A 24,415-nucleotide genomic window follows, 5' to 3' on the forward strand; every position below is an offset into this window, starting at 1 on the left:
CGACCAGACATCTTACCTCGCCTTTTAGTTCTTGCGGGCTTTGCTTCATAATGCATGATTTTTAACCGTGAGCTAGACATTAACAACCTTCAGGGCTGATGGTTAAAACTGCAACTTCATCAACACTTTCTGTTGATTTTTCTTTATTTCTTTCTTATGAAGGGTTTTGCAGGTGCTTGAAACCCTATCTTTTCCTCTTTGTGCCCTTAGGCATAATCTTTCAATGCAAAAAAAAGACAAAAACAAAACAGAATGGAAAAAAATTATCTTTCGTGAGAGAGCGTGGCTGCAAATGAGGTTATAAATGTGTCCAGGGAAAAAATTATTTAGTTTCTCAGCAAAATTCTAAAAAACATTATCTGGCGCTTAAAAAAATTCTCAATGCTGATAAAAATTTAGGACAATGTAATTTACCTAGCGAATCGGAAGGTTTCACGTCCTAAATGAATTATTCCTTTTTTACGGGAGGGGCTGTGACTAAGTGTCTAGAACTGTTTGATTATCAAGTTTTTATAATCGTGGTATGATAAGAGAAACCATCTTAAATAGCATCAGTTTGAGAGTGAATTTGTCTGTTGCAAGTTTCATCAGGTTGAGTGTAAGTTTGAGTAAGTTGGCGCCTAGGAAATATCTGACATGTACCTGTGAAATTTTGTGTTTACTTTTAAGATTATTGCTGCCCGTCGTGTCAATGAGTACAACATTTGTTTTAACCAGTGAACAGCCGTCAATGAAATTGAAAGTAGCCGTACCGATGCCGCTCGTGACTCCGTCGCCTGTGATCTATGAAGGAAAAATTGCTGGAGTCGTGGGCGATAGTATGGCCTAAAGACTTACATGGTCATTGATTGATTCTTCTGCTTCTACTTGCAACTCCAATCATCTAATTTTCATTTTATGACAGCTGACACCTATTCTGATTGGTTATCACTTACGATCTATTAGAGGACAGACGTATAGATGACGTCACCACTAAACAACATTTCGCTTTGTTATCATACAAAACAAATAGATTCCATGTTGCCACGAGTCTGTACCGTAATTAATGGATCACAAAAGACGTCGAAATGTGATAAGAACAACAGTGCGGATATACTCGGGCGCGCTTCCTCTGCCATTTTTTGTTCTTGCCGCATTTTGACGTCACCTGTAACCTATTTACTGAACAGTTGTATGGCAACACTGGATGAATCTATTTGTTGACTCGATCATAAGCGCCTTACTCATATGCAAATTCGGATGAAAACAGTAGCACCGTTCGGATTCTCCTGACTCTAATTTCGTCAAGCTTCACATGACAACTCTTACAACTCTGATTTACGATCTTCAGTTGGTTGGTAGTGATCTTACGACACTTACTACGACCCGAGCCCTTCTCCGTCGCAAGTAAAAACTATTACGGTCTAGAAAACGCGTTGATCTAATTTGCATGCCGGTTTGTCCTACAACGGGCCGGTTAATTGATTTCCACTAGATGTCACCGCCAGTTATATCATTGTTCATATTCGTGAGAACCATCCAAACAGTCGTTTCCAGAATTAAGTGAAAGCTCCTTTACTCGATCACGTATGCAAGAACATGGTCTTTTCAAACGGAAAGAAACGTAGGAAATAACGTCGAAATAAGTGATTTATATCCGTAAGAAATTTTCAAAATTCAGCTCGTTATACAACAGTATACACAGCTAAGGATGATTCAGTTTTTGTTAAGAAAGTCGCCTTCAAAGATATAAGTAACAAAATTATACCAATACCTGATAAATGAGATCCTTTGTTCAACTTTGTTCATTTAGTAAATTAGCGCGGAGCGCGCCTCTTGAATGCATGAAGAAATTGGTACGTGGCTTTCAATTTTTCAGTCGACACTTCGCACTTGTAAATTTGACAGGATGTCGCATCACTTAGTTAAACTTTTCTATGTACACTCCTCTCAGCTTGAGTTACTTTCTTAACACACTCTGAAGAAACTGGTATGGTTTGAACCTTCAAACCTTCATTTCTCAACTTTGTCATTTTCAATTCAACGTAGTCTGTGGCATCTTCATTAATCCTTGCTTTTTTCTACCTATTCATGGCTTTTTTGTGTGTTTGTTTTCACCCCTGTAGATTCATGTATTAACATATCTTTCTATTTGACAGTATTTTGAACAAAACTCTTTCCGCGAACACGACCAAAACTGACTGAACACATAACACCATGAACATCGTTCAATTAAGTTTGTGCAGGACAATTTAATTCACTCCTACCCGCTCCACTCAGCTTTTGATTTTATCGTAGACTTTTTAAACAAACCTCAGTAAATATTGAAATAGTTCATCTTTCAGCCTAACGTTTCTATTGAAATTAAGTCACAAATAATTTATAGGAAAAATATCATTTTTGTTTGTAGATGATAAGTAACGAATCGAGACTTACAAGTTAAGCAAGAGTAGAAGGTTAAGTCCATTAAAAAAAAAAAAAAAAGAATCACGTCAAATCTGATACGTGAAGAACTGTGGGCTGGTGAAAATAACTCAACCCTTAGAAATTTAAGGAATTATTGACAACAAACAAAAGCTGTCAGGTAATTATTTTGACAGTCCCTGTAGTGTAAAGAGGCCTTGGAAACCCGCAGATCATCTCTGCAAGGTGCAGATATTTCCCAACGTGAGCGCCATTCACGCAATCCCAAACCGCCATTTTGAAGAAAATCTTTGTCGAAACTTTCGTCTATAACAAGCTCACTTTTGTTGTAATGGCGACGGTAAAGATGAAGAGATCCTGTGCTTCCCATGTGATGGCAATCGGTATTATTCTTTTCATGTTAAGAGGTGAGTTGGGATCGTGCACTTTTTTTCCAGGAGGAAAACGTAAGGGTAAAAGAGTGTTTCAAGTCGTTTCCTAAATAGCAACTTTTACAATCTACTTCAAAACTCTATGTTTGAAGTTTCTCTGATCGGCATCTAATAGATGCCAATGCAGTTGTGCAGCAGGACAACCTCATTAATTTGAAAATGCACAGCACCAGACATTTTATCGAAAGGGAAAAAGATGATTTTCTCGATGGTCGATTTCTAACTGCCCCGGAGACGACGAAAAATGTCAAACGTTCCTCACAAACGTACCACGTACAGAAAAATATGAGAAATCAAAAAACAAGAAAAAACCAGAGAGCTTCTGTAAGTGTTCCAGCCGGGGACCTCATCATTTCATCGCTGCTCAAATGCGTGACAAATTAAGCTTAGCTGCTGAGGACTCTTTGGCAACCGAAACCATGTATTAGCTTAACTTATGTCTCTAAGATTTTTTTTTTTCATAATTTTTTTTTTTTGTGCTATTGATTGAAAAATGTTTGTACGATGAACATCCCTTTCACCGGGTTGAGCAATCGCTGTTAGAATCTTCCCAAAGTTTTTTTTTCCAACAGCATCATTTCCGCTGATAGTTTACGTGTCTCAAGACAATAGGGAGGTATGCAAATCGTGCCGATCTTTAAATCAATATTTGTTCGATAAACCTTTCTTCGTTTTGGTTGCTGAGGAAGGCGTTACAACCACTTTGTCTATTGTTCGGTGTCTGCAGATTACCGATTATCCTTTCCTGAGGAAAAAAAGTATCCAGCGAAGTGCTTTATTGAGTAAATTGTCCCGCATTTTAGTCAAAAAGAGCGAATGTTTGACCGGCCAAAGCGATGTCAATCAAGGATGAATGAAATCAAAACAAATAATGCAAACCGCGTCGGGTTGTTATTTTCTTCATCAGATCAATAATTAAAACTTTTTCTCTTTCTCTTTTTTATTTCCTTTTGATCTAAATTGAAGTATGGCTCTTTCTTCTTTTAAATCTTATTGACAGACTGAGTTGTCATCAACCTTGTAACAAACATAACTATCAGATCCATCTCAATTAAGTTAATGAAATGTTATTTTTAAAACCATCTGCCTGTCTGTAGCGAATCTTATAATCACTGTATAAACAGCACAAACGCCGCATGAGTTGAAATGTCAGTGTTCTTGTTTTTAATAAGGTTTGTTATCTTGGCAATCAGAGAGATCCCTTACAAAAGGCATATCGGTATATTAAAAACAATTTTAATCTCCTGATGACGGTCCTCATTTGACGATTAAAAAAGGAAAGCATTTCCTTAGCAAAGAGTTTCCGCAGAGGAATATACGTTTAAAAACTTCCTTTAATTAAAAAAAATGCTGAGACAACCAACCTAAGACTGCTATTAACATTGTAACTATCTGGTTTTCGTCGAGTTCATGTTAAAAAAAAATGTGGCACGTAGCATAGTCAGTTCTAGAAAAAATAAATTGTTCAAGAAAAAATTCGTTCAATGTAAGCTATTTTAGTACCGCAGCTATCTAAAAGGTTCCAGTCGTAAATATCTTTGCAGTTCTCGTGTCAAAATTTCTCATTTTTCCTCGGGCCGTTCATTAACGTTATATGCATGCTTTGTTTGGAAATGTTTGATGTGCACCTCTTCAAAAGCATTGTTAAAACACGGAATATTCCAGTTTCAAAAGCTTTCAGTAATGGTCTATTGTTACCATACTGGAAAAAAAAAAAACGACTCTATTAACTTTTTTTTCTAGAACGAATTCTTATCTCGAGGTTAAGGGATTTTTTCGAATAAAAAAAAATAACCAAAGAGATTGTTATGGCATTGCGGGGAAGATATCAGACAAGCATCATTTTCTATTAATAAAACGCTATGAATAAATAACAATGATCTTAATTATCTTCGTCGTCAATAATAATGGCTGATATTCTATCTAAACCTAAGAGAACGTCAAAAAAGGTAACTGAAAATTGTCATGATTGGGAAAGTTGAACTTAAAAATTGAAACAACTAGCGAAAGAACACAAGTCTTTATTTTTTGTAAGACGTCATGAAATTCAAGGGGTAAGAACTATGGAAGGCTTACCATGCAGTATAGTTGGAAGAAATTTGAGATATTTTCATAATAATAGCAATTGAGGATTTCCATAGCGACATATCCATAAGTTCATGGCGCTTCACAATATTTTGTGTGGGACTTTGGCCAGACTGCAATTAGCAGTTTACAGTTTTTTAAGGAATGTTTTTCAGATGACCACAATTTTGGAATCTAAGCCAGACCACATACTGCGCAACGTCAAAATGAGGGACGAAAAAACTGTCCTGTTGTATGAAAATCAATTCTATTACAGTGTGACTTTTTGATTCCCTAGTCGAACCATTAAACACGATGCTTGGGTGTATACTCTGCGCTCTTAATGGTTCGCTTATTACTTGTGTCGCAAAAGCATATTAATATGGCGTCCTTCTTAGGCTCTATATAGTTAGACGGTTCAGAGATTAACTCATCAGCGGAAAACCGCACAGACACGTCATATATTTATCATTACGGACCTTCAGCAAACCACGACGGCGACGGCAACGAGGACGTGGAAAAACAAAAGATCTAGTTGGCAGAACACTAGTTCAGCACGTGCGTTTTAAAACTTTGTACACTGTTTTAGGCGTCCTATGCAAAACAACAACGTGAAATCACCAAAATTTGCGTCGGCTACGAACGGAATGTCCCTATGATCATAATGTCCCTATTATTGTATGACCAGTCCGCCCCCGCGCGCGCAATCCCATAAAAAACCTTAGTAAAAGCTGACGTGTGCAGGGTCGGACGGATTGATGTGAGCCGGTCCAAAAAAAAGCAGTCCGACCCTACCCTCATGTCGCTTTGTTGCAAAAACTTAAGGAAAACAGAAATGAGAAAAAAGAGTCCCGTTTTTCAAGGAATTAGGAGTTTCTTGTTCTTACTTGAAAAAATAAAGGAAATGTTTAAATTGCAAGATTATTTTTGTGTTCGTGTGGCTATGCGTGCCCGTCTACCGAGTAGTATTTAAACTGAAATTTTCAACAGTAAGTGGTCATACGATAACAAGCTTATTCACTGAGTTTGGTTAAGCAGGACGGGAAAATGCTTGGCTCTCAGTCATGAGGCACTTACGTCATGACCCCGAGTCAAGTAATTTCTCGTCCGTCACACCCACTCAGTCAATAAGTACATTTATTATCCAACTGCACAATGTAGATTACAAATGACCGGCGAATCGAGTACAAATATCACGCGATATTTGCACTCCAGAGAACCGTAAATAGATATCCGCGAAATTCGCTCACACTGAATTAACAATTTGGCGTGTTGAATAATGAATCTCTCATTAAACGTTTTGTTTTGTGGTATCGCTAAGTATTTTTATTCGCTGTTTGTATTCTAACTCACCCTACGGGCTCGTCAAATGCGGCACAACTCGTGAAAATACTCACCGATACTACACAATAAAACGTTTAATAAGATATATATTTGCCACTATGACCCCATATTACCACATCAAGGCATCGGAAGGCGAAAAATTGTTTTCGACTTTTTCCCTCGCCTTATACGATTAACGTGATGCTCAATCAAGGCCGTAGGAAGTATTTCGAAAACTAGAAGCTAATATTAACATCTAATTGTATAGTTAATCCGAAAATGTCAGGATAGCTATTATTCTTTCAGTAATTCTTTTAAACGGTCCAACTAAGGATTTGGATAGTTTCAAACTATCCGAAGTTAAAAAATTTCTTTGACAGCCAAATTGGACTCGGCCTATGGCCTCGTCCAATTTTGGCAGTCCTCAGAATTTTTTCACCCAATTATTTCCAAGTTCAGGGCAACATGTAGTCCTATTACATACACTAATACGAGAAAGCACTTTGCTTATCACTCGTAATTCTTGTTGCCTCGAAGGAGCTCAGTTAATATAACGCAAGGCGCAAAATATCTGCGGATATTATATGACTTATATGTTAAACCATGAACATAAAGAATTGTCAATCCTTCTGATATTTTATTTTAGTTATAAGAACAGCTGAAGACTTATCTTTTCACAAATTCTCAGTTTGATAGGGTTTTTCGTCTTGTGGTCAAGGAAGGTTGAATTTCTAAGCTTTTGCGTGACACGACATTCCTCTTCTTTCATTTCTTTGATTCTTGACTTCATTTGTTCAATGGTTAAACGTTTTGATGATGGAAAGACGGTGAAAACCGGCAATAAGGTGAATATATACTACAATACCTCGATGGCTTCGCTTCGGTGGATTTTACATAAGTTTCGAGGGCATGACGGGGAAAACCACCAACCAAGTTTGAATATGATTTGATTTCCATCCATTTGTAATATAATTAGATAAGTAAAATTCAAACTAAAACGACGCATCCTCGTTTGACGGTTAGGAACACTATGGTTGTCAATGTAAAAATTACCAAAAGTGTAACGCACAGAAAAAATGTTTCATGCTTTGCTAACACAGAATGATGCTGGCACCGCAGTTGCTGCTATTCACCCCTCCCCTGTGACCTTAGGTACACCACCATTCCACCCCTGCGTGAGAGAGGATTTTTTTAGTCTATGGTCATTTTTCGTACAACTCGCCAGTTATACCGGCATATACAGACGAAACGTGACTGAATGTTTTCCGGGTTCAATCTATGACGATTTTTTTCATTTTCTCAGAATTGACTTTGCGTCATAACATCATTCGAAGTGTGAAGGTGGCCAAAAAGCATCCATTCCATCACAACGGATCTGGGTCGACAAGATTAAATTCCATGCCTATTTTCAGACCAAGAGTGGCTTTAATTTCTTATTTTAAACAACAAGATGAAAAGCTCTATTACAGAACAGAAATAGCGAGTTTTTATGATTATTCTAGCTGCGTGCAGCTGCCTCAAATTTTTCAACTTTTAACTCGCGCATACGCATTACAAAGGCTAGACTTCGAGAAGACAGAACCATTGGTTCCATGATCTTCACTTGACGTGGTTTCGGTAAGGGAAAGATAGCTCTCTAAAAGCAAAGATTGTCAGCGGAAAAGCGATTTATGTGTTAAAACAATTTTCAAGCATCTCTAAAAATATGCCCAAAATCTTAGTGAAAGCTGAACTCAAAATCTGGTCCATACACGATCTTGACTTTTTATGATATGATAGCGTTACTGTTATCGCCCGTGACAAAGTAAGGAAATACGCTAGGTATGATAAAATGGAACAACATTCTTAACAAGCCATTCTCAAATTTCTTTTCCTGGAAGCATCCATCGAAGCCGGATGTAGTGCCATCTATATAAAACAAAACGTCGCTTTATGATTTCACCGGCAGCACTGGATAACAGATGTAGCAGGCCGTTCATCGCATAGTACTTCTTCTTTACTTAATTCTTGTACTCAAAGTTTTCGGTTTACCCTCGAGTAGTATTTAAAGTTTTTTCAGTTCATTACCTGAGTATTTCGGGGTAAAGGGCTTTGAGACATCTCAAGAGCAGAGCTGGCCACGTGCTGAACTAGCTTACTAATCGTCTCAAGGATTGTTTTTACAGCTTCGAGTTCAGTCAGTACAACGTCCGTGGTCGAAACGAATGTGTCGAGTTGTTGCATCGGCAGAACAATATGGGAATGGCTTCAAGAAATGCTTATTTGGTCGTAATTTTTATCGGAGTAGGCTTCGGTTTCAATGCAGGTAAGATGGCTTCTGTTTTTACTTCAACCTTATCCGATCCAAAAGTTTATTTCTTGTCGCTTTTCATGTATTCTGCATCGCAAAATTTTTCGTTTGCTTGAATCTTCCTGTCAGTTTAATTTTATGTTGAGACGGTTGTTGGCCTTCTATATCTTGGAGGGTGACAGACTTTTGTAATCGAAAATGTGGAGTATGAAGAATCCATAGAGAGGCCTCGCCTTGGCGATAACGCTTTTTCAGTTAAGATTTCCACCGAACAGAATACAAACAGCAGAAAAATACGGACTGCTTTCTTCGGAAAAAAAAAAAAAAAAAAAAAAAAAACAGACAGACAAACAAAGATCAGATGGCAAACTGATAATTCTATTTTAAATTCTTCCACTCCAATAAGAAGTCCACAGAGATTCGTCGTTTTGAATATATGTGCATCTTTTCCAACGAGTTCGTAGTCCTTTTGGCAGAATAGCTCCTATATAAAGCTACTAGTGTCCCCTGTTCTTGTGAAGACCTCCTACACTCTAACTGCTTTTCAAGTAACGAAAGGTCCTTTATTCCGCGTGAAGCAAGCAAAATAGAAATGCCAGTGCATGTTAGTCATCGAATAAAAAGGTTTTTTTTTTTTCCATAATTTTATTATTAAAAATTATTATTAAATTTATACCCCGCAGTTTCTATAAAAATATTCAACAAAATATTCTATAAAAATATTCTATAAAAATATTCTTTAAAGCATATAAATTAGCTACTCAAAAAAGAAAGGTCCAAAGCGTGGCGTACAAGTAAATTTGTGCGCGGGTGAGTTTTATACCTAAATCATCTCGTATTTAAAGTTTCCTTTCTTGGCGGCGTTAGTCATACGTCTAGAGAGTCACTTTGACTGTGAAATTTTATGCCAAAATACACATATTCTCGCCATTTCTTATTCATAAATTTATATAAAGCCGTTCGATTTGAGAACATGCACTTAGGATCGATGAATCAAAATATTTATGATGACAATCACGAGTTGTGACCAAGTATGACCGCTTATCAGCCCAAATGCTTTGGTCCCGGAACAATTTCTTACGTGAACCAATTTTTCACACAAGGTGTGAAGCCCTGATGTCTGTGAAACCTATAACGGATTCTAAGAACACGTTAAATCTCTCCCTGCTCTTGGATTCCATCTCTTCAAGAGGTTGACAATCTCTTTTAAAATATTTTGGCCGATCATTCCGACCGAGGAGCCAACTTTCTCAGATTTGGACCGTAATTTTTATACAGCAGATCAAGTCCTAATTAGTAGTTAATTCTTTCTCGGTGGGAGAACATCCACAAAAGTCAGATTTGATTCCTCATGGAAAAAGGACGCTGATCTCCCTAGTTTTCTTTATTATCCTTTTCCGCAGTGTCCCGCGCTCGAAACAAATAACATTCAATGTCCACTTTATCCATTTCGATTAAACATTTCTACCAATATTTTTGTCGTCATGTACTTAGCGCACTAAATTTCACTTGTTTGGTGTTTTCGAAAAGCAAGTGATACGTGGGAAGAATTTTGGCCAATTTTCCGCTTGTAGTTTTCCGAGAACCTAAGTATTTATAAACTTTGAATTCCCAGAAGATCGAAGGCGAAACTTCCGTGCCCTTTTATGGTTAAATGACGCACATGGGTCTGCCATAGTATAAGTTATCAATGACAGTTGTCTTACGGTTCTCATGTGGACCTCTTAACAAACCACATTATTATGTCTCCTTGTTACTGACCTTGTCAGCTGTGAAATTTACATGAAACCAGTAATTTTTTGGTTATCATTCCGAAACTGACAAACTTTGAAGGGCTTTTAGTAAGATTAAACTGTAAAATTCAAATAGATTTTATATCAATATATTTTTTAATATTTTTGGTTTTAGGAAAGTGACATTGAAAAACAAAAACGTCGTCTCACTTGGGTAAAACCTTCATTAATCTAAACTTCAAAGCTCTTCAAGAGTGTCTAGTATCTAATTTCTCCGTACAGTGTCACCTCCAAAACACACATAAAGGTCACGATAACATAGGAAATGATCACCAAATAACTGTGCTCTTGATTGTTAAACAAATTCTCCTTGTCAGAACCTTGGGAAAAGTATAGAGAACAGTATGGAGAATATGCATACTGATGTCAGGGAGTAAGAGGCTAAGAGAGACATTAGAACAATTTAAAAATAGATATGACTCATCTCAGTCGCAAAAAATTGTACACTAAGGCTATCACGTTGTATGATTTTAAGAAAATATAAAGCAAAACAAAAGAAAACAAAGCAGATATGCAAAGCTATGCAAACCTTATCAAACCTGTGTTAGATTTTAAAATTTGTTTCTTCGACCACCCAGCCGTTCACTTGCGGACACCTCATAAAGTATTTAGACCTCAAGCAGCAAAGTTGAAGAAAATGTACTTAGTGGAGACTTTGATGATTCTGTTATTACGCCTGGAGGCATAATCTTTGCATGGTACCCATGACCTTAACGAAAAGAAACCCAAAACCCAAAAATGATGTTCGGGCAAGTTTCTGCCCCTGAAAGATATCAAAAAAAGTTCGTTTCTATGTCGCAGCAAATGGCTTTTCAGTCACCGTTCTGATAAACTGAAACTAATACAGAGCAGCACTTAAAAAGCATTAAACTATGAAGTAAAACGCCGTGTTTTCGATTTCAAAATGAAGGAGTCAAGAATTGATACATGTACATTAAATAAAGGTGAAATTAATGAGAACAAATGACATAAACCTGTTACAGCTGTACTTTATCCGCTGTAACGCTGATATTTTTTTATCGTTGTTGTTTCTTAAGGAATATACTTACCAGGGAATATATTGATATGAATTTTGTCTCTTTAAGAGATAAAAATTCGGATTTGGTCCGGATCAATTTATCATCGAAGGAAGACATTTAAAACTAAATACTGTCGACAATTTCTCCCTTAAAGATAATTTAAATGTTGTTTCTTTTACTTCACACAAAGGGGCATTAGGGAACAGCACCAATCAGAGCTCCTTACCCAGTGCCAACTCCACAGTATCAAGAATGTCAGCCACTACATCCCAAGCAGCACAATTAGTGGTTGTTTCATCTACAATAATGGAGGAATCATCAGTATCAGTTTCCGTTACAAGGTGTGCTTCCTTATCATCTCATACCGCAAAACTGTCCAGTGCTTCAACTGTAACACTAAAACAATCGACAAGTATGTGGAGTTTGAAGTCAAGGGGTGCACCTCCTACCACATCATCACCAGCCTCGTCTCTTCCGAATATATCAGCTACGATTCTGGACATATCAGGAAGCACGCCAGGGTTACACTCATGTACTGTCCAATCTTCATTAGCCTGTCCAGCCTTGTCGAAATGGAATGTCTCAACTTTCAGCGTGATACAATCAAACAATACATCAACAGCACATTCAAGTATCTTTCCAACTATGACAGGGAAACAACCTGTATATTCTTTGACATCAGCTTTAACTAGCGCGCATAATTACACATCATCCACTAGATCTTCCTCTCTATGCAGTTTGATTTATTACAGTTTATGTTCATCTTCCTCATCGTTGAATAATTCGAGTTCAACAAAGAAACAATCTTCCAGTCCTTCATCATCAGTATCCGACATCACGCCTTTTTTTACATCATCAAAAAGCTTGTCGACGTTGACCGTTTCAATCTTTACACTGGAACAAACCAAAACCTCCACTTTCCCACATTCAAGTTCCATACTGAAACAGACATCAGGTACGACAAGTTCAGAGTCCATTGATGTGCCTTTCTCCTTATCTTCGACATCGACTTTGACATCATCGACTATTCCAAGTTCCCTACTGCAACAAACTACGAGTTTATCAAGCACAAACTCTTGTAGTGTTCCTTCTTCTTCATCTTCTCTTTATCTGTCGCCAAGTATTTCAGTTTTCATGCCACAACAACTAACAACAAGTTCATCTAATTCCACACTTAGACAATCGAGAAGTTTACCAACTTCAGATTCAAGTACTACAACCCCATTTTCTTCGTCATTACCCAGTGTTTCAAAAACGACATTGCAGGAAAGAAGTGCAGTTAATTCTTCATCTATCGCAGGGCATCAATCATCAATTGGCACATCAGTCCTACGATCGAACACAACGTACTTTTCTTCTCCAGCTGCTTCTGCATCGTTGTCGAAAGTTTTCCTCACGACACAGGAAACAGTCGCAGCGAGCAATTCAAGTCCCACACCTCAACAGACGAAAATTTCATCAAGGAGAGATTCTACAAATTTACCTTCCCTCTCATCTTCTCTAACCTTCTCATCATCCGGTATTGTCAGCTCCATGCTGCAGCAGGCAACACGTTCTACAGGTTCGGATTCAAATGGTGCACCTTATTCCACATCTTCTCAAGTTTCGCCGTCATCGAGTACTTCAAGTTACTTACTGCAACAGACACAAAGTCCATTAAGTTCAGATTCAGTTAGTGTGCCTTATTCCACGTCTTCTCCAGCTTCGCCCTCATCAAGAAATTCAAGTTCCCTACTGCAAGAGACACAAAGTCCATCAAGTTCGGATTCGGTTAATGTGCCTTATTCCACATCTTCTCTAATTTCGCCATCGTCGAGTATTTTAAGTTCCATAGTACAACAGACACCGTCCACTGGATCTTCCTCTCTATGCAGTTTCATTTATTACAGTCTATGTTCACCTTCCTCATCATCTCAAACCGCAAAACTGTCCAGTGTTTCAACTATAACATTAAAACAATCTACAAGTATGTGGAGTTTGAAATCAAGTGTCGCATCCCATACCACAGCATCGCCAGCCTCATCACTGCCGAATACTTCAGCCACGATTCCGAGCGAGTCAAGAGGCACACCAGGATTAAAGTCATGTACTGTCCTCTCTTCCTTAGCCTGCGCAACCTTGTCGCCATCCTCGTCATTATCGAGTATTTCAAGTTCATCATTGGAACTGACAAAAAGTGCTGCTAGCTCTGTCTCAAGTAGTGCGCCTTATTTCACATCTTCTCCAACTTCGTCATCATCAAGTATTTCAAGCTCGATACTGCTGCAACTGACAACAAGTCTATTAAATTCTGATTCTGGAAGTTTGCCTTTTTCCACATCTTCTGCAGCTTCACCGTCATCTAGTATTTCGAGTTCCATACTGCAAGAGACACAAAGTCCGTCAAGTTCGGATTCAGGTGGTATGCCTTATTCCACACTTTCTCCAGCTTCGCCGTCATCGAGTAATTCAAGTTCCCTACTGCAAGAGACACAAATTCCATCAAGTTCGGATTCGATTAGTGTGCCTTATTCAACATCTTCTCTAATTTCGCGGTCGTCGAGTATTTTAAGTTCCATAGTACAAGAGACATCGTCCACTGGATCTTCCTCTCTATGCAGTTTCATTTATTACAATCTATGTTCACCTTCCTCATCATCTCATACCGCAAAACTGTCCAGTGTTTCAACTATAACACTAAAACAATCTACAATTATGTGGAGTTTGAAGTCAAGTATCGCACCCCATACCACAGCATCGCCAGCCTCATCACTGCCGAATACTTCAGCCACGATTCTGAGCGAGTCAAGAAGCACAGCAGGATTAAATTCATGTACTGTCCTCTCTTCCTTAACCTGCGCAACCTTGTCGCCATCCTCGTCATTATCGAGTATTTCAAGTTCATCATTCCAACTAACAACAAGTCCAGCCCCGCCGTCATCAAGTAATTCAAGTTCCATACTGCAAGAGACACAAAGTACCTCAAGTTCGGATTCGGATAGTGTGCCTTATTCCACATCTTCTCCAGCTTCACCGTCATCGAGTTTTTCAAGTTTATCACTGGAACTGACAAAAACTACAGCTAGCTCTGACTCAAGTAGTGCACCTTATTTCACATCTTATGCAGCTTCGTCATCACAAAATATTTCAAGTCCCATAGCGCAAGAGACAAAAAAATTATCGAGTTCTGAATCAAGTAGTGCGCCTTTTTTCCCATCTTCTCCAAATTCGTCATCATCAAGTATTTCAAGATCCATACTCACACTGAGAACAAGTCTATTAACTTCTGGTTCTAGAGGTTTGCCTTTTTCCACATCCTCCCCAGCATCGGCATTATCAGAGATTTCCACATCTTCTCTTACCTCGTTGTCATCGAGTATTTCACGTTCCATATTACAACAAACAAGTCCATTACGTTCTGAATCAAGTAGTGTACCTTATTCCACATCTTCTCCGACCTTGCTATCGTCAGGTTTCTCAAGCTCCAAAGTGCAACAGACACAAAGTCCATCAAGTTTAGATTCAAGTAGTATGCCTTATTCCACATCTTCTCCAGCCCCGCCGTCATCAAGTAATTCAAGTTCTATACTGCAAGAGACACAAAGTCCATCAAGTTCGGATTCAAGTGGTGTGCCTTATTTCACATCTTCTCCAGCTTCGCCGTCATCGAGTATTTCAAGTTCCATAGTGCAAGTGACATCGTCCACTAGATCCTCCTCTCTATGCTGTTTCATATATTACAGTCTATGTTCACCTTCCTCATCATCTCATACCGCAAAACTGTCCAGTGTTTCAACTATAACACTAAAACAATCTACAATTATGTGGAGTTTGACGTCAGGTATCGCACCCCATACCACAGCATCGCCAGCCTCATCACTGTCGAATATTTCAGCCACGATTCTGAGCGAGTCAAGAAGCACAGCAGGATTAAATTCATGTACTGTCCTCTCTTCCTTAACCTGCGCAACCTTGTCGCCATCCTCGTCTTTAACGAATATTTCAAGTTCATCATTCCAACTAACAACAAGTCCAGCCCCGCCGTCATCAAGTAATTCAAGTTCCATACTGCAAGAGACACAAAGTATCTCAAGTTCGGATTCAAGTAGTGTGCCTTATTTCACATCTTCTCCAGCTTCGCCGTCATCGAGTATTTCAAGTTCCATAGTGCAAGTGACATCGTCCACTAGATCCTCCTCTCTATGCTGTTTCATTTATTACAGTCTATGTCCACCTTCCTCGTCATCTCGTACCGCGAAACTGTCAGCCACGATCATGGACATGTCAAGAAGCACACCAGGGTTAAATTCATATACTATCTCTTCTTCCTTAGCCTGTGCAGCCTCGTCGCCATCCTCGTCATTATCGAGTATTTCAAGTTCGTTACTGGAACTGACAAAAAGTGCAGCTAGCTCTGTCTCAAGTAGTGCGCCTTATTTCACATCTTCTCCAACTTCGCCATCATCAAGTATTTCAAGCTCCACTCTGCAACTGACAACAAGTCTATTAACTTCTGATTCTGGAAGTCTGCCTTTTTCCACATCCTCTCCAACATCGACATTATCGAGGATTTCAAGTTCCATGCTGAACTTTACTCCCAGTCTGACTTCCTTTTTAAGCCGGGTTCCTCCTACCTCATCGCCTTTCCCAAAGGAGTCTGAAAGTGCGTTTTCTGTCCTTTCGCTAACAGCTCCATCTACAAAATTAACGTTCATTACTTCTTCCACAGTAATTATTCCGCCTACTACTCCAGATCCAGAAACAACAAAACGATTTACCGTTAGCTTCACAATCACAAATAAGGAGTATAAAAAAGAATTTGAAGACGAAGAAAGTAATGATTATAAAGATCTTTCCAACAAAATTAACACGTCAGTCATTAAAAAACTTAAGCAAAAGATCGAATTTGCTAGCTCCAATGTGGTACGGTTTAGTGAAGGTGACAACATTAACTGCCAAATGTCAGTCGTCGTCTCCAAAACGTCGGACGCCACAGAAGAAATGATTCGAGAAGCACTCGGGGAAAAGCTTGGTGATTTGAGGATAAAAAATGTTGTTGTTGTAGACCCAGAAAAGACCACAACTACGCGACGTACAGAAAAACCAACAGAAAAACCAACTGCTGAGGAAGAGATCATTTTTGTGGTCATAGCAACGTTAAAAGACGAGATTTACAACGATAAACTCGGAGACTCCTCTAACGAGGAATTCAAAACTTTGGCTCTAAAACTAATTAAACCACTGACTGCAGTATTTGAAGGAAAATATGGAAAAGCCTTTCTTCGAGTAGTAATTATAGCCTTCCGCAAAGGAAGTATTGTATGTGAATTTAACGTTATCACGAAAGAAGAATTGAAAGCGACGAACGATGATGTGAAAGACATATTACAAAAAGCAAGTGAAAGAGGAGAGATAGGAAATTACACTTTGACTAGGATTCAAGTTGAGAGAAAGATGACAACAAAACAACAAACTGGGGATGAAGAAAAAACCTTGCCCAGCTGGGCGTTCGTTGCGATTGCAGTCTTCGGAGTTTTGGTGATGCTTATAATTGTGATCATATATTTGGTAAGATCAATTTTTTGTGGTTGTGAGCTCATCTCCAAATTAGTAAAGAAGAGATAACATTTCTAAAGCTGCCAAAACAAAGAAAAAATCTTAACGACGTTAAGACGTTAGGCAGCTATCAAATCGGGAATGCCTTTTGAAGAATATAGCAGGGTGGAAAAGGAATAACAGAATCGCAATCAATTATGACGCATTGTGCACTAGCACCAAAGATGCACCATTTTCTGTGCCATGATCTTTTTTATTTTATCTACATAACGATTCTCAATATTCCAAATCTTTTTACATCCTGGTTTGTGCATCCTATACATATGAAGTAAATTGTGTCATCGCCTCTTGAGGTCATCAGAATTTTAATTATTTGCATTTACTTTCTCATCGATTTGCACCGATAATTGTATCATTTTTATTGTCTACCGTATGAAAACAAACTGAGGTTAGAAGTATAACAAGGAATTTTCAAAGGGGGTTCAAGTTTATGAATTCCGCGCGCCCTACGTTAATAGGTGATAGAGCTGCTGTACCTTTTGATTCACGGGCTCGTATCCACGCGAAAAAAATCTGTGAATGGAGCATAATGCACTGAAGAACATTTGAAAAGAGTTCGGGCTAAAATGACAAAAAATGTATTGCGATCCAATGAACGGCTGTCACGCAATAGGCTATGTATTTGGTACATTCCTGGCCAAGTTAAAAGATTGGCCTTGACCTCTTACGTGACAATCGTTCAACGGATCGCATTACATTTGTCGTCATTTTTTAGCCCAAACTCTTTTAAAGCTGGGCGCGCCACCTATGGCGGACCAAGGAAGAAACTCAGAGGACTTAGGGCCTGATTACATGAGCCGAGGTGGCCCGGTTAGCCGAGCTGAATTCTTTTGTTTTCACGCTTTGGCGAACACCAAAACAAAAGAAATCAGCCCGGCTAACCGGGCCAGCCCGGCTCATGTAATCAGGCCCTTAGACTACAATAGCATACAGGTTAATATAATAGTATAGAGGTTTCGCATAACAGCATACTGACACGAATAATAGCATCGAGGTTTCGAATAATAGCATCGAGGTTTCGAATAACAGCATACGGACACGAATAATAGCATCGAGGTTTCGAATAATAGCATCGAGGTTTCGAATAACAGCATACGGACACGAATAATAGCATCGAGGTTTTGACGAACAGCATCGGCAAACAGCGTAATAAAATTCCAAACTTAATTTTGGCGGTAATCACCTCTCATAGACCTCAACTCTCTATTAGACGATGGCTGCAGGGGCTGTGCTCTATGTAATTCTTAATTCATTTCATACTTTTTTTTTTTTTTTTTTTTCATGCATGATATGACTTAATTTTATTCTTAAGTAGGTAATATTCTTTGTAAATGATGTTTATCCATTTTATTTGAGCCCCCACATTAGTATGGGATATCTCCCAAACTAGAAGGTTCTTTGACACGTTAATAGAGTTTCTATGTTTCTATCTATCTATCTATCTATCTATCTATCTATCTATCTATCGGAACCTAGAGCTGTGTAAGAGGATATTCCTTGAAGCTCACACTCTTTGACGAAACACAGATATAAGATTGTTTGAAATAGTCTCCAACAGCGGCAAATTACATGACGAGATAATGTAACCTTGTTTTCCTAGCCTCATCTTAGCTTATTGGACTGCGGAAAAAAGTTTCCGATGTTTAAGGGTGACCCCAGTACCTTAAACACGAAGGCGCGCTATAAAAGGAGAGGTTCCTTAGGTGCCTGGAAGACGAACAAAAGGAGCTACTGAGATGTTTATTTCCACAAGCATGGTGGCAATGATGTAACGAGCGAGCCACCTACTTCGATTTCAAATTTACCGCCACAAAAAAAGACAGTTTCCATTGGAGAAAGGAAATACAAATCTCAAAAATTCTTGAATTGTGATGAAAACATAAAACAATTTTGAGGAATGCGCCCGCTGTTCACCGGCTTTGGATGAGCTATAACTCAAGCTGACTTGACTCTTAGAGCTCTACATCACACGACGGTTGATTAACAAATGATCCAGAGGTACCTAAGGCACCTCTCTTTTTATAGCGCGCCTTCGTGTTTAAGGCTTGATAACAAAACTGTTACGCTACAATTCCTAGTGTTATTTCTGTTTACCATTCTCAGACCTGTAGAAGGCGCGCTAAACGAAGCCATAACTTGGAATTTCTGGACGTCTATGAAAACTGTGGTATCGCACTGGAGGAAGTTGAGGTGGGAAAGTCGAACATGAACCATGATGAGGATGACTAGATTAAAAGGTAAAAAAATCTAATAACGCCCTGTATGCTTCGTAGAGTTTTTATTATTACTACATGCCACTCAGGTCAATTACGTTTGTTGCGCGCGTCGATAGGGTGGTTTGGAAGTGAATAGCAAGTAGTACTTACCGCCGAGCAGCTGATGGGACAATATCAAGCGTCGAAAGTTTAATTTTCGATCATTTTTTGGCAAGTTTTTGGCATCTGTGTGGTATACAGTCGAAACTCTCTTAACGGACACTCTCGTAAGCGGACAGCTCTACTTACAGCCGCCTTGTTTGAAACCCCGTTTTAACTCCCATGCAAACTCTGTATTTTTACATTCTTGTAAGCGGACATTCCCGTAAGCGGCTGCGGAAACTTTCAGGGATTACGACTTAGACTTTTTCTTTGTTTTTAAGCTCTCGTAAGCGGACACCCGAAAGAAAATCAACAACCTCTGTAAAGTACCTTGTTTTTATCAATCAACCATTTTACATTGCCGTTCGCCACAATCATGTTACGGTAATTACAGTACCATATTTCATTGTTTTGTCGTCATCCACGTCCGCGTACATTTCGAAGCATATGCGCTGGTGACTGGGTATTTTTAGCTGGGGAAGCCCCCATAAGCTGCCATCTATCCCCTACACCTCCAGTGGCCGCTTACGAGAACCATTCTCGTAAGCGGCCTGCTCCAGTTACGGACATTTTTATCCCGTCCCGAGGGTGTCCGCTTACGAGAGCTTCCACTGTATATCAAAACGATTATTCACCTATGTCGTTGAAAGTGGTGGATAATTTTCACGCTCCTTCGTGTCGAGGTAAATATCCACCACCATTCACTGACCACCACTTCGGTAAAGAATTGTTTATTGCTGTTGTTTTAATTTTTCATCTCGGAGCATTAAGCGGTGGAGATAAACATAGTAAACGAAATGACGTTTACTATGTTTATCAACACAAGGCGCATTACGATTAAGCGACGAAAAACCAAAACCAAAGTCAATCAGACGAAAGGAAGTGCAGCTAGCTACTGCACAAGCAAAAGCACTCTTATGGGCTACATAAAAGATGCAAGAAGAAAATCTCTTTACTTTTCCATCAGGGAATGAACGATAAAATTACTAAATAAATCCGATTTCATTCTTTGATACAGACATGCCATGGCCTAAAACGGAAACGAAATTAAAAAAGAAATATATCGTGTTCAAGATGAACAACACAAACCACGATTTACAGATGTTGTACAAATGCAGGAAAAATACCAGTGGGTAACATTATGCTTAAGACCAAGTTATCTAGAAGCTGTGAAGGACAGCCGGAGTCTGTTATTCTACGTAAAAAGACTGACACTTCAGAAAGCAAATATCGGAATGAGGGGAACAATTCATTCAGCCTAGATTCGTCAGAATTTTGTAATTTCTCCCTGGCATGGGCAATGAAGGAAGGCCACAATGGATATAACGTGAATACAATACAAGAAAACTGAGTAAATGTGTTGAAATTGAATGACAATTCAAGTTCAATACCTTCTGTTTGACTTGTTCAAAGCATTACTTCAGTCATGGGATAAAGAAAATCACTTTCTCGATGATAAGAAGACAAATCTCACGCGGACATTACACATCATGGAATAGAAAAAGGTTAACTTTGCCAAAGAAACTATCAAAGACATTCCACCATTCTTTTTTTTTTTTAATCAATGGTTTTATAAATCAATAGTAGATATATATAAAGATGTAAATATTAATACCATTAATATTATCCTGGTAGAGATCAAATTTTGATATAGGAGGTGGTTTTTACTAAGTCGATGCCTCACCCAGAGAATTTCTCCTCAATTTAAGAGTTGTAAGTTTTGTATTTCATCGTCTTCACAAGAGAAAAAGGTGAGTCTTTAAAGACTTAAGTTTTTTTCTACCAGAAAAAAGGGCAAGAATACATGAGCCATGTTATATCAAAGTTACAAACAATAAACAATAATTACAGTTGATGAAACAACATATTTACATTTTTTTCAATCATATGCCTCATGCAAGTAGTTCTGCACAAAGTCAGAGCCTTGTTGTTAGCATTAAGAATTCCACTTTATGGTCAGCCTGATTGGGTCTTGTTGAAGGGTTCTTAAGAAAGAAGGGAAAAAATTAATTCAGACAATTTCATGGAGAAATTTTTAATCGGGAGTTAACAGTAACTCATGACGGCATTGACTTTGCTCCGCCTCTCTCTCCGATTGGTCTCGACCAATCAGAGTGATGCAAAACCAAACCAAGAGCTTCGAATGATAGCATGACCTTTATCGCCCTTGACAATGAAGTTTGCAGAGATTGCACGGTATTTTAAAATTAAGGATTAAGCGTTTAATTCCTTCAGACGTTATGGTCTCCCTTTATAAAGCCTAAGTGTTACCGCACTTAGAATATTGTTGCCCATTACTTCTGGGCATATCTCAAGCCTTGAAAAATAACATCGAACGTATCAATCATTATGCGATCAAAACATTACTAAATTTAGGTAATTCGACCACCTATAACTTTTCCTTAGCAATGGCTGATATGAGCAAGCTTGAGCAAAGGCGTATCCTACAATCGCTTATTCTATTTTTTAAATGTTTTAAACTAGATGGCCCAAATTATATTTCTCAATAGTGGCTTAAATATTGTGCAGGCCTCATATAACAACCTTGACATGCACAAGTCCTATTTATAGACCACTTTCATAAATGGCTGATTAATATTCTTTTGTTTAAATTTAAATTTGCCCGAGTGGCCTCGCTTGAGGTAATGTATTCTTTTGAATTTTGTACCGGAGAACGAGGCCACCCAGGCAAATTTGTATGTAAACAAAAGAATTCTAATCCGTCAGCCATTTATGAAAGTGGTCTATACCTGATTTCCCACATATGGAATCAACTACCAACTGTCACCAAATCCTCGCGCACTTAAGCACAATTTCGTGCTCGGCTGAATAATGTCAATTTCACAGGGTGCCAATGTATGAACAGTATTAAATTTTATGTATTCACATTTTTATTCACTCTTCGGCTAGTTTATATTTATAAAATTCATATCTAACGTATTATATAATCAGATCTACATATATATATTCATATTTTTTTTTCTTAAATTTAGATGTTCTTAAGTTTCTCTTAATACTTGTGTATGGATAATTCTCGTATTTCTTAGTTTGTCGAGCGTTTTTAACATGAGCCTCTGGCTCGGAAGATTGCGCAAGCACTTCCCACGTTTTTTATATTTTATATTTTTTATACTTATGCAGGATAGCCCCTTCAGTGTAGTAAACACTGGTATCAACGGGGGTCCTGTTACCCACCCATCCCACCCCAGGGGAGGACATCCATCACACAGTAATCTCGTGCGTGGGAAATTAACGTCTCCTACCCCTAACCCTGCAGGAGACGGGACCTCCATTTATTCGTCCCTATCCGAGAAGACTAGAATATCTTACCACTTCTTGATGTTATAGAAAGGTAGCATATTCTTCTTAATTATTTTAAGACCCTGAGTGTTGGTCCGGCCGGGGCTCGAACCCTCGACCTCCCGCACAACAGTCCAGCGCTCTAGGCGGTTTTCGACATCAAATAAATCATACATTACATACAACATACAGCAAAATTCTCAACAGTAGGTTCTCCAATTTCTTTTCTTGAAAACATCTAATGAAGCCGGATGCAGTTTCATCGATGTGAAACGGAAGTTCGGTTTTTAATTTTACATGGAGATGGCTAGAAAGGAGCTGGAACATCACATAATTTTTGACGTTTGCTTGAATCGTTCCGTCAATGTGTCGGCAGAGTAGTCTTTTGTCATTAACCCTCCAACTCCCAGTGGTGATTGACCTGTAATTTCTCCCCATAATATCCATACATGATCCAGCGAACAGGCAATCAGAATACTCAAACTTATCAGGTAGAAGTTGTGACCTTGATTGAATGCTAAATTCTCGTAACCAATTTACAAGGAAATGTGTGGCAGCTAGAGGGGAGAATTAACAATCAGATCTTGGAAGTTAAAGAGTTAAAGATCGTCTTTCCGTTGTAATAATTGTCCGCAGTAGTCTGGGACGAGACTGAGATAGTTCAGTGTCGTGTTCGGTTCGGTTCTAGTGTGTCGTTGAACAGTTTGTTTTCTACAGTTCAATAAAGTTTGGTATCACAACATAGCGGTACACCTTATCTAAGGGCGACACATTTTTGATGTGGAATAGATAGAGAGACGTTGCCTTGGCGATAACACTTTTTCAGTTTAAGTCAAAATTAATTTGCATCACAGCACAAGTGTTCGGCATTGGTATATTGGGAAATTAAAGAAAATAACGAAAAGTGGTGATTTCTCGTGTGGACAAGAGAACAAAATTAATGTTCTGCTGATAACAGTGATATTCAACTTTTTTTTGGAACAATGCCTGATTCTAATAAAGAACATGGAGCGCTTTCTGATTTAGTGACGGAAAACAAAAACCAAAGTAATCACCAATCGGATGAAGGGGAAAACTCCCGCGCCGCTGAGAAGTACTCTCAAAGTAAAAAGATGCAAACTGCTTCAACCACGGAAAAAACGGTGATCGACCAAGTCGCATTTGGCACTTACAATTCAGTTTTGTGTACTTGTATTTGAAAACCTTATCAATCTCAAACTTCAAGGAGTCAGTAAAAGCATAGTTAAATGCGATCTAGTCAAAGACTATTAGCTAGTCTAGCTACTTACTCATTAGCAAGTTATGTACTTATTAGCAATGTATTGTTTTCCAATTTACTGTAATCTGTAACCTTTTTAAGTACATCTTTATTTTGTAGTTTATAATTATATAGCTGTTACTAGTTGCCGTAGACATTGTGCTCTTCCTATATTAATGTTTAGTATTCATAAATAACTCTAACTATTTTAGAGTTCCTTCATATCTTATAAATTCCGTTTCTTTTTTCTTTTTTCCTGTGTGTGTATGCATTTGTGCTTCAATCTACTTGCTGACCTGTATTTTAATTTTATTTAATGCTGATGTTAACTAGCTGTCTGGTTCCGCTAGCCCCTATGGTTATTCCAGGCTGCTAGTTCTCCAATTTTATTTCTAATAATTTCTTTCAATTTTGTAACTTTTTTGCTTAGAGTAAGTATGAATGCGAGTACAAATAAATAAAGATTATCCGATTATCCGTTATCCGTAATTGAAAATCAGGTTAGGAGACAAAAACTTGTTTAAGGTAAGGATTCGTCTTTCTGAAAGTTTAAAAAAAAAGGTGTACAAATGGTTCAGTGCC

At 38.4% G+C, this 24,415-nt stretch overlaps 3 protein-coding genes across 5 annotated transcripts in view; 1 reads left to right on the plus strand and 2 right to left on the minus strand.

Moving 5' to 3' along the window:
• LOC111338637 (uncharacterized) overlaps positions 1-2,610 on the minus strand; it is an 8,063-nt gene extending 5,453 nt beyond the window's left edge. Inside the window, exon 1 of one of the 2 annotated variants that reach the window (XM_088734849.1) lies at positions 1,754-2,610. The gene's annotated coding sequence lies outside the window, so the exon portion shown is untranslated. Of the gene's footprint in view, positions 1-16; positions 1,702-1,753 lie in introns of those variants that run through there. The other variant, XM_088734846.1, reaches the window with a different exon arrangement.
• On the plus strand, positions 2,604-24,308 carry LOC111338621 (uncharacterized). Of its 2 annotated transcripts, none has more exons than XM_088734842.1 (4): positions 2,604-2,810; positions 11,514-16,870; positions 19,022-19,155; positions 20,294-24,308. In XM_088734842.1, the coding sequence occupies exons 1-3, from the start codon at positions 2,735-2,737 to the stop codon at positions 19,145-19,147; spliced, it is 5,559 nt and encodes a 1,852-aa protein (XP_088590968.1). In that variant the 5' UTR covers positions 2,604-2,734; the 3' UTR covers positions 19,148-19,155; positions 20,294-24,308. The 2 variants fall into 2 exon arrangements, with proteins under 2 accessions (XP_088590968.1, XP_088590970.1); XM_088734844.1 differs by lacking the exon at positions 2,604-2,810 and adding an exon at positions 7,737-8,526.
• The window catches only part of LOC111338623 (centriolar satellite-associated tubulin polyglutamylase complex regulator 1), a 16,333-nt gene continuing 13,044 nt past the window's right edge, over positions 21,127-24,415 (minus strand). Inside the window, exon 12 of the transcript XR_015992158.1 lies at positions 21,127-21,260. The gene's annotated coding sequence lies outside the window, so the exon portion shown is untranslated. The remainder of the gene's footprint in view (positions 21,261-24,415) is intronic.

Source organism: Stylophora pistillata, chromosome 10 (assembly GCF_964205215.1).
Source record: "Stylophora pistillata chromosome 10, jaStyPist1.2, whole genome shotgun sequence".
NCBI lineage: Eukaryota > Metazoa > Cnidaria > Anthozoa > Scleractinia > Pocilloporidae > Stylophora > Stylophora pistillata.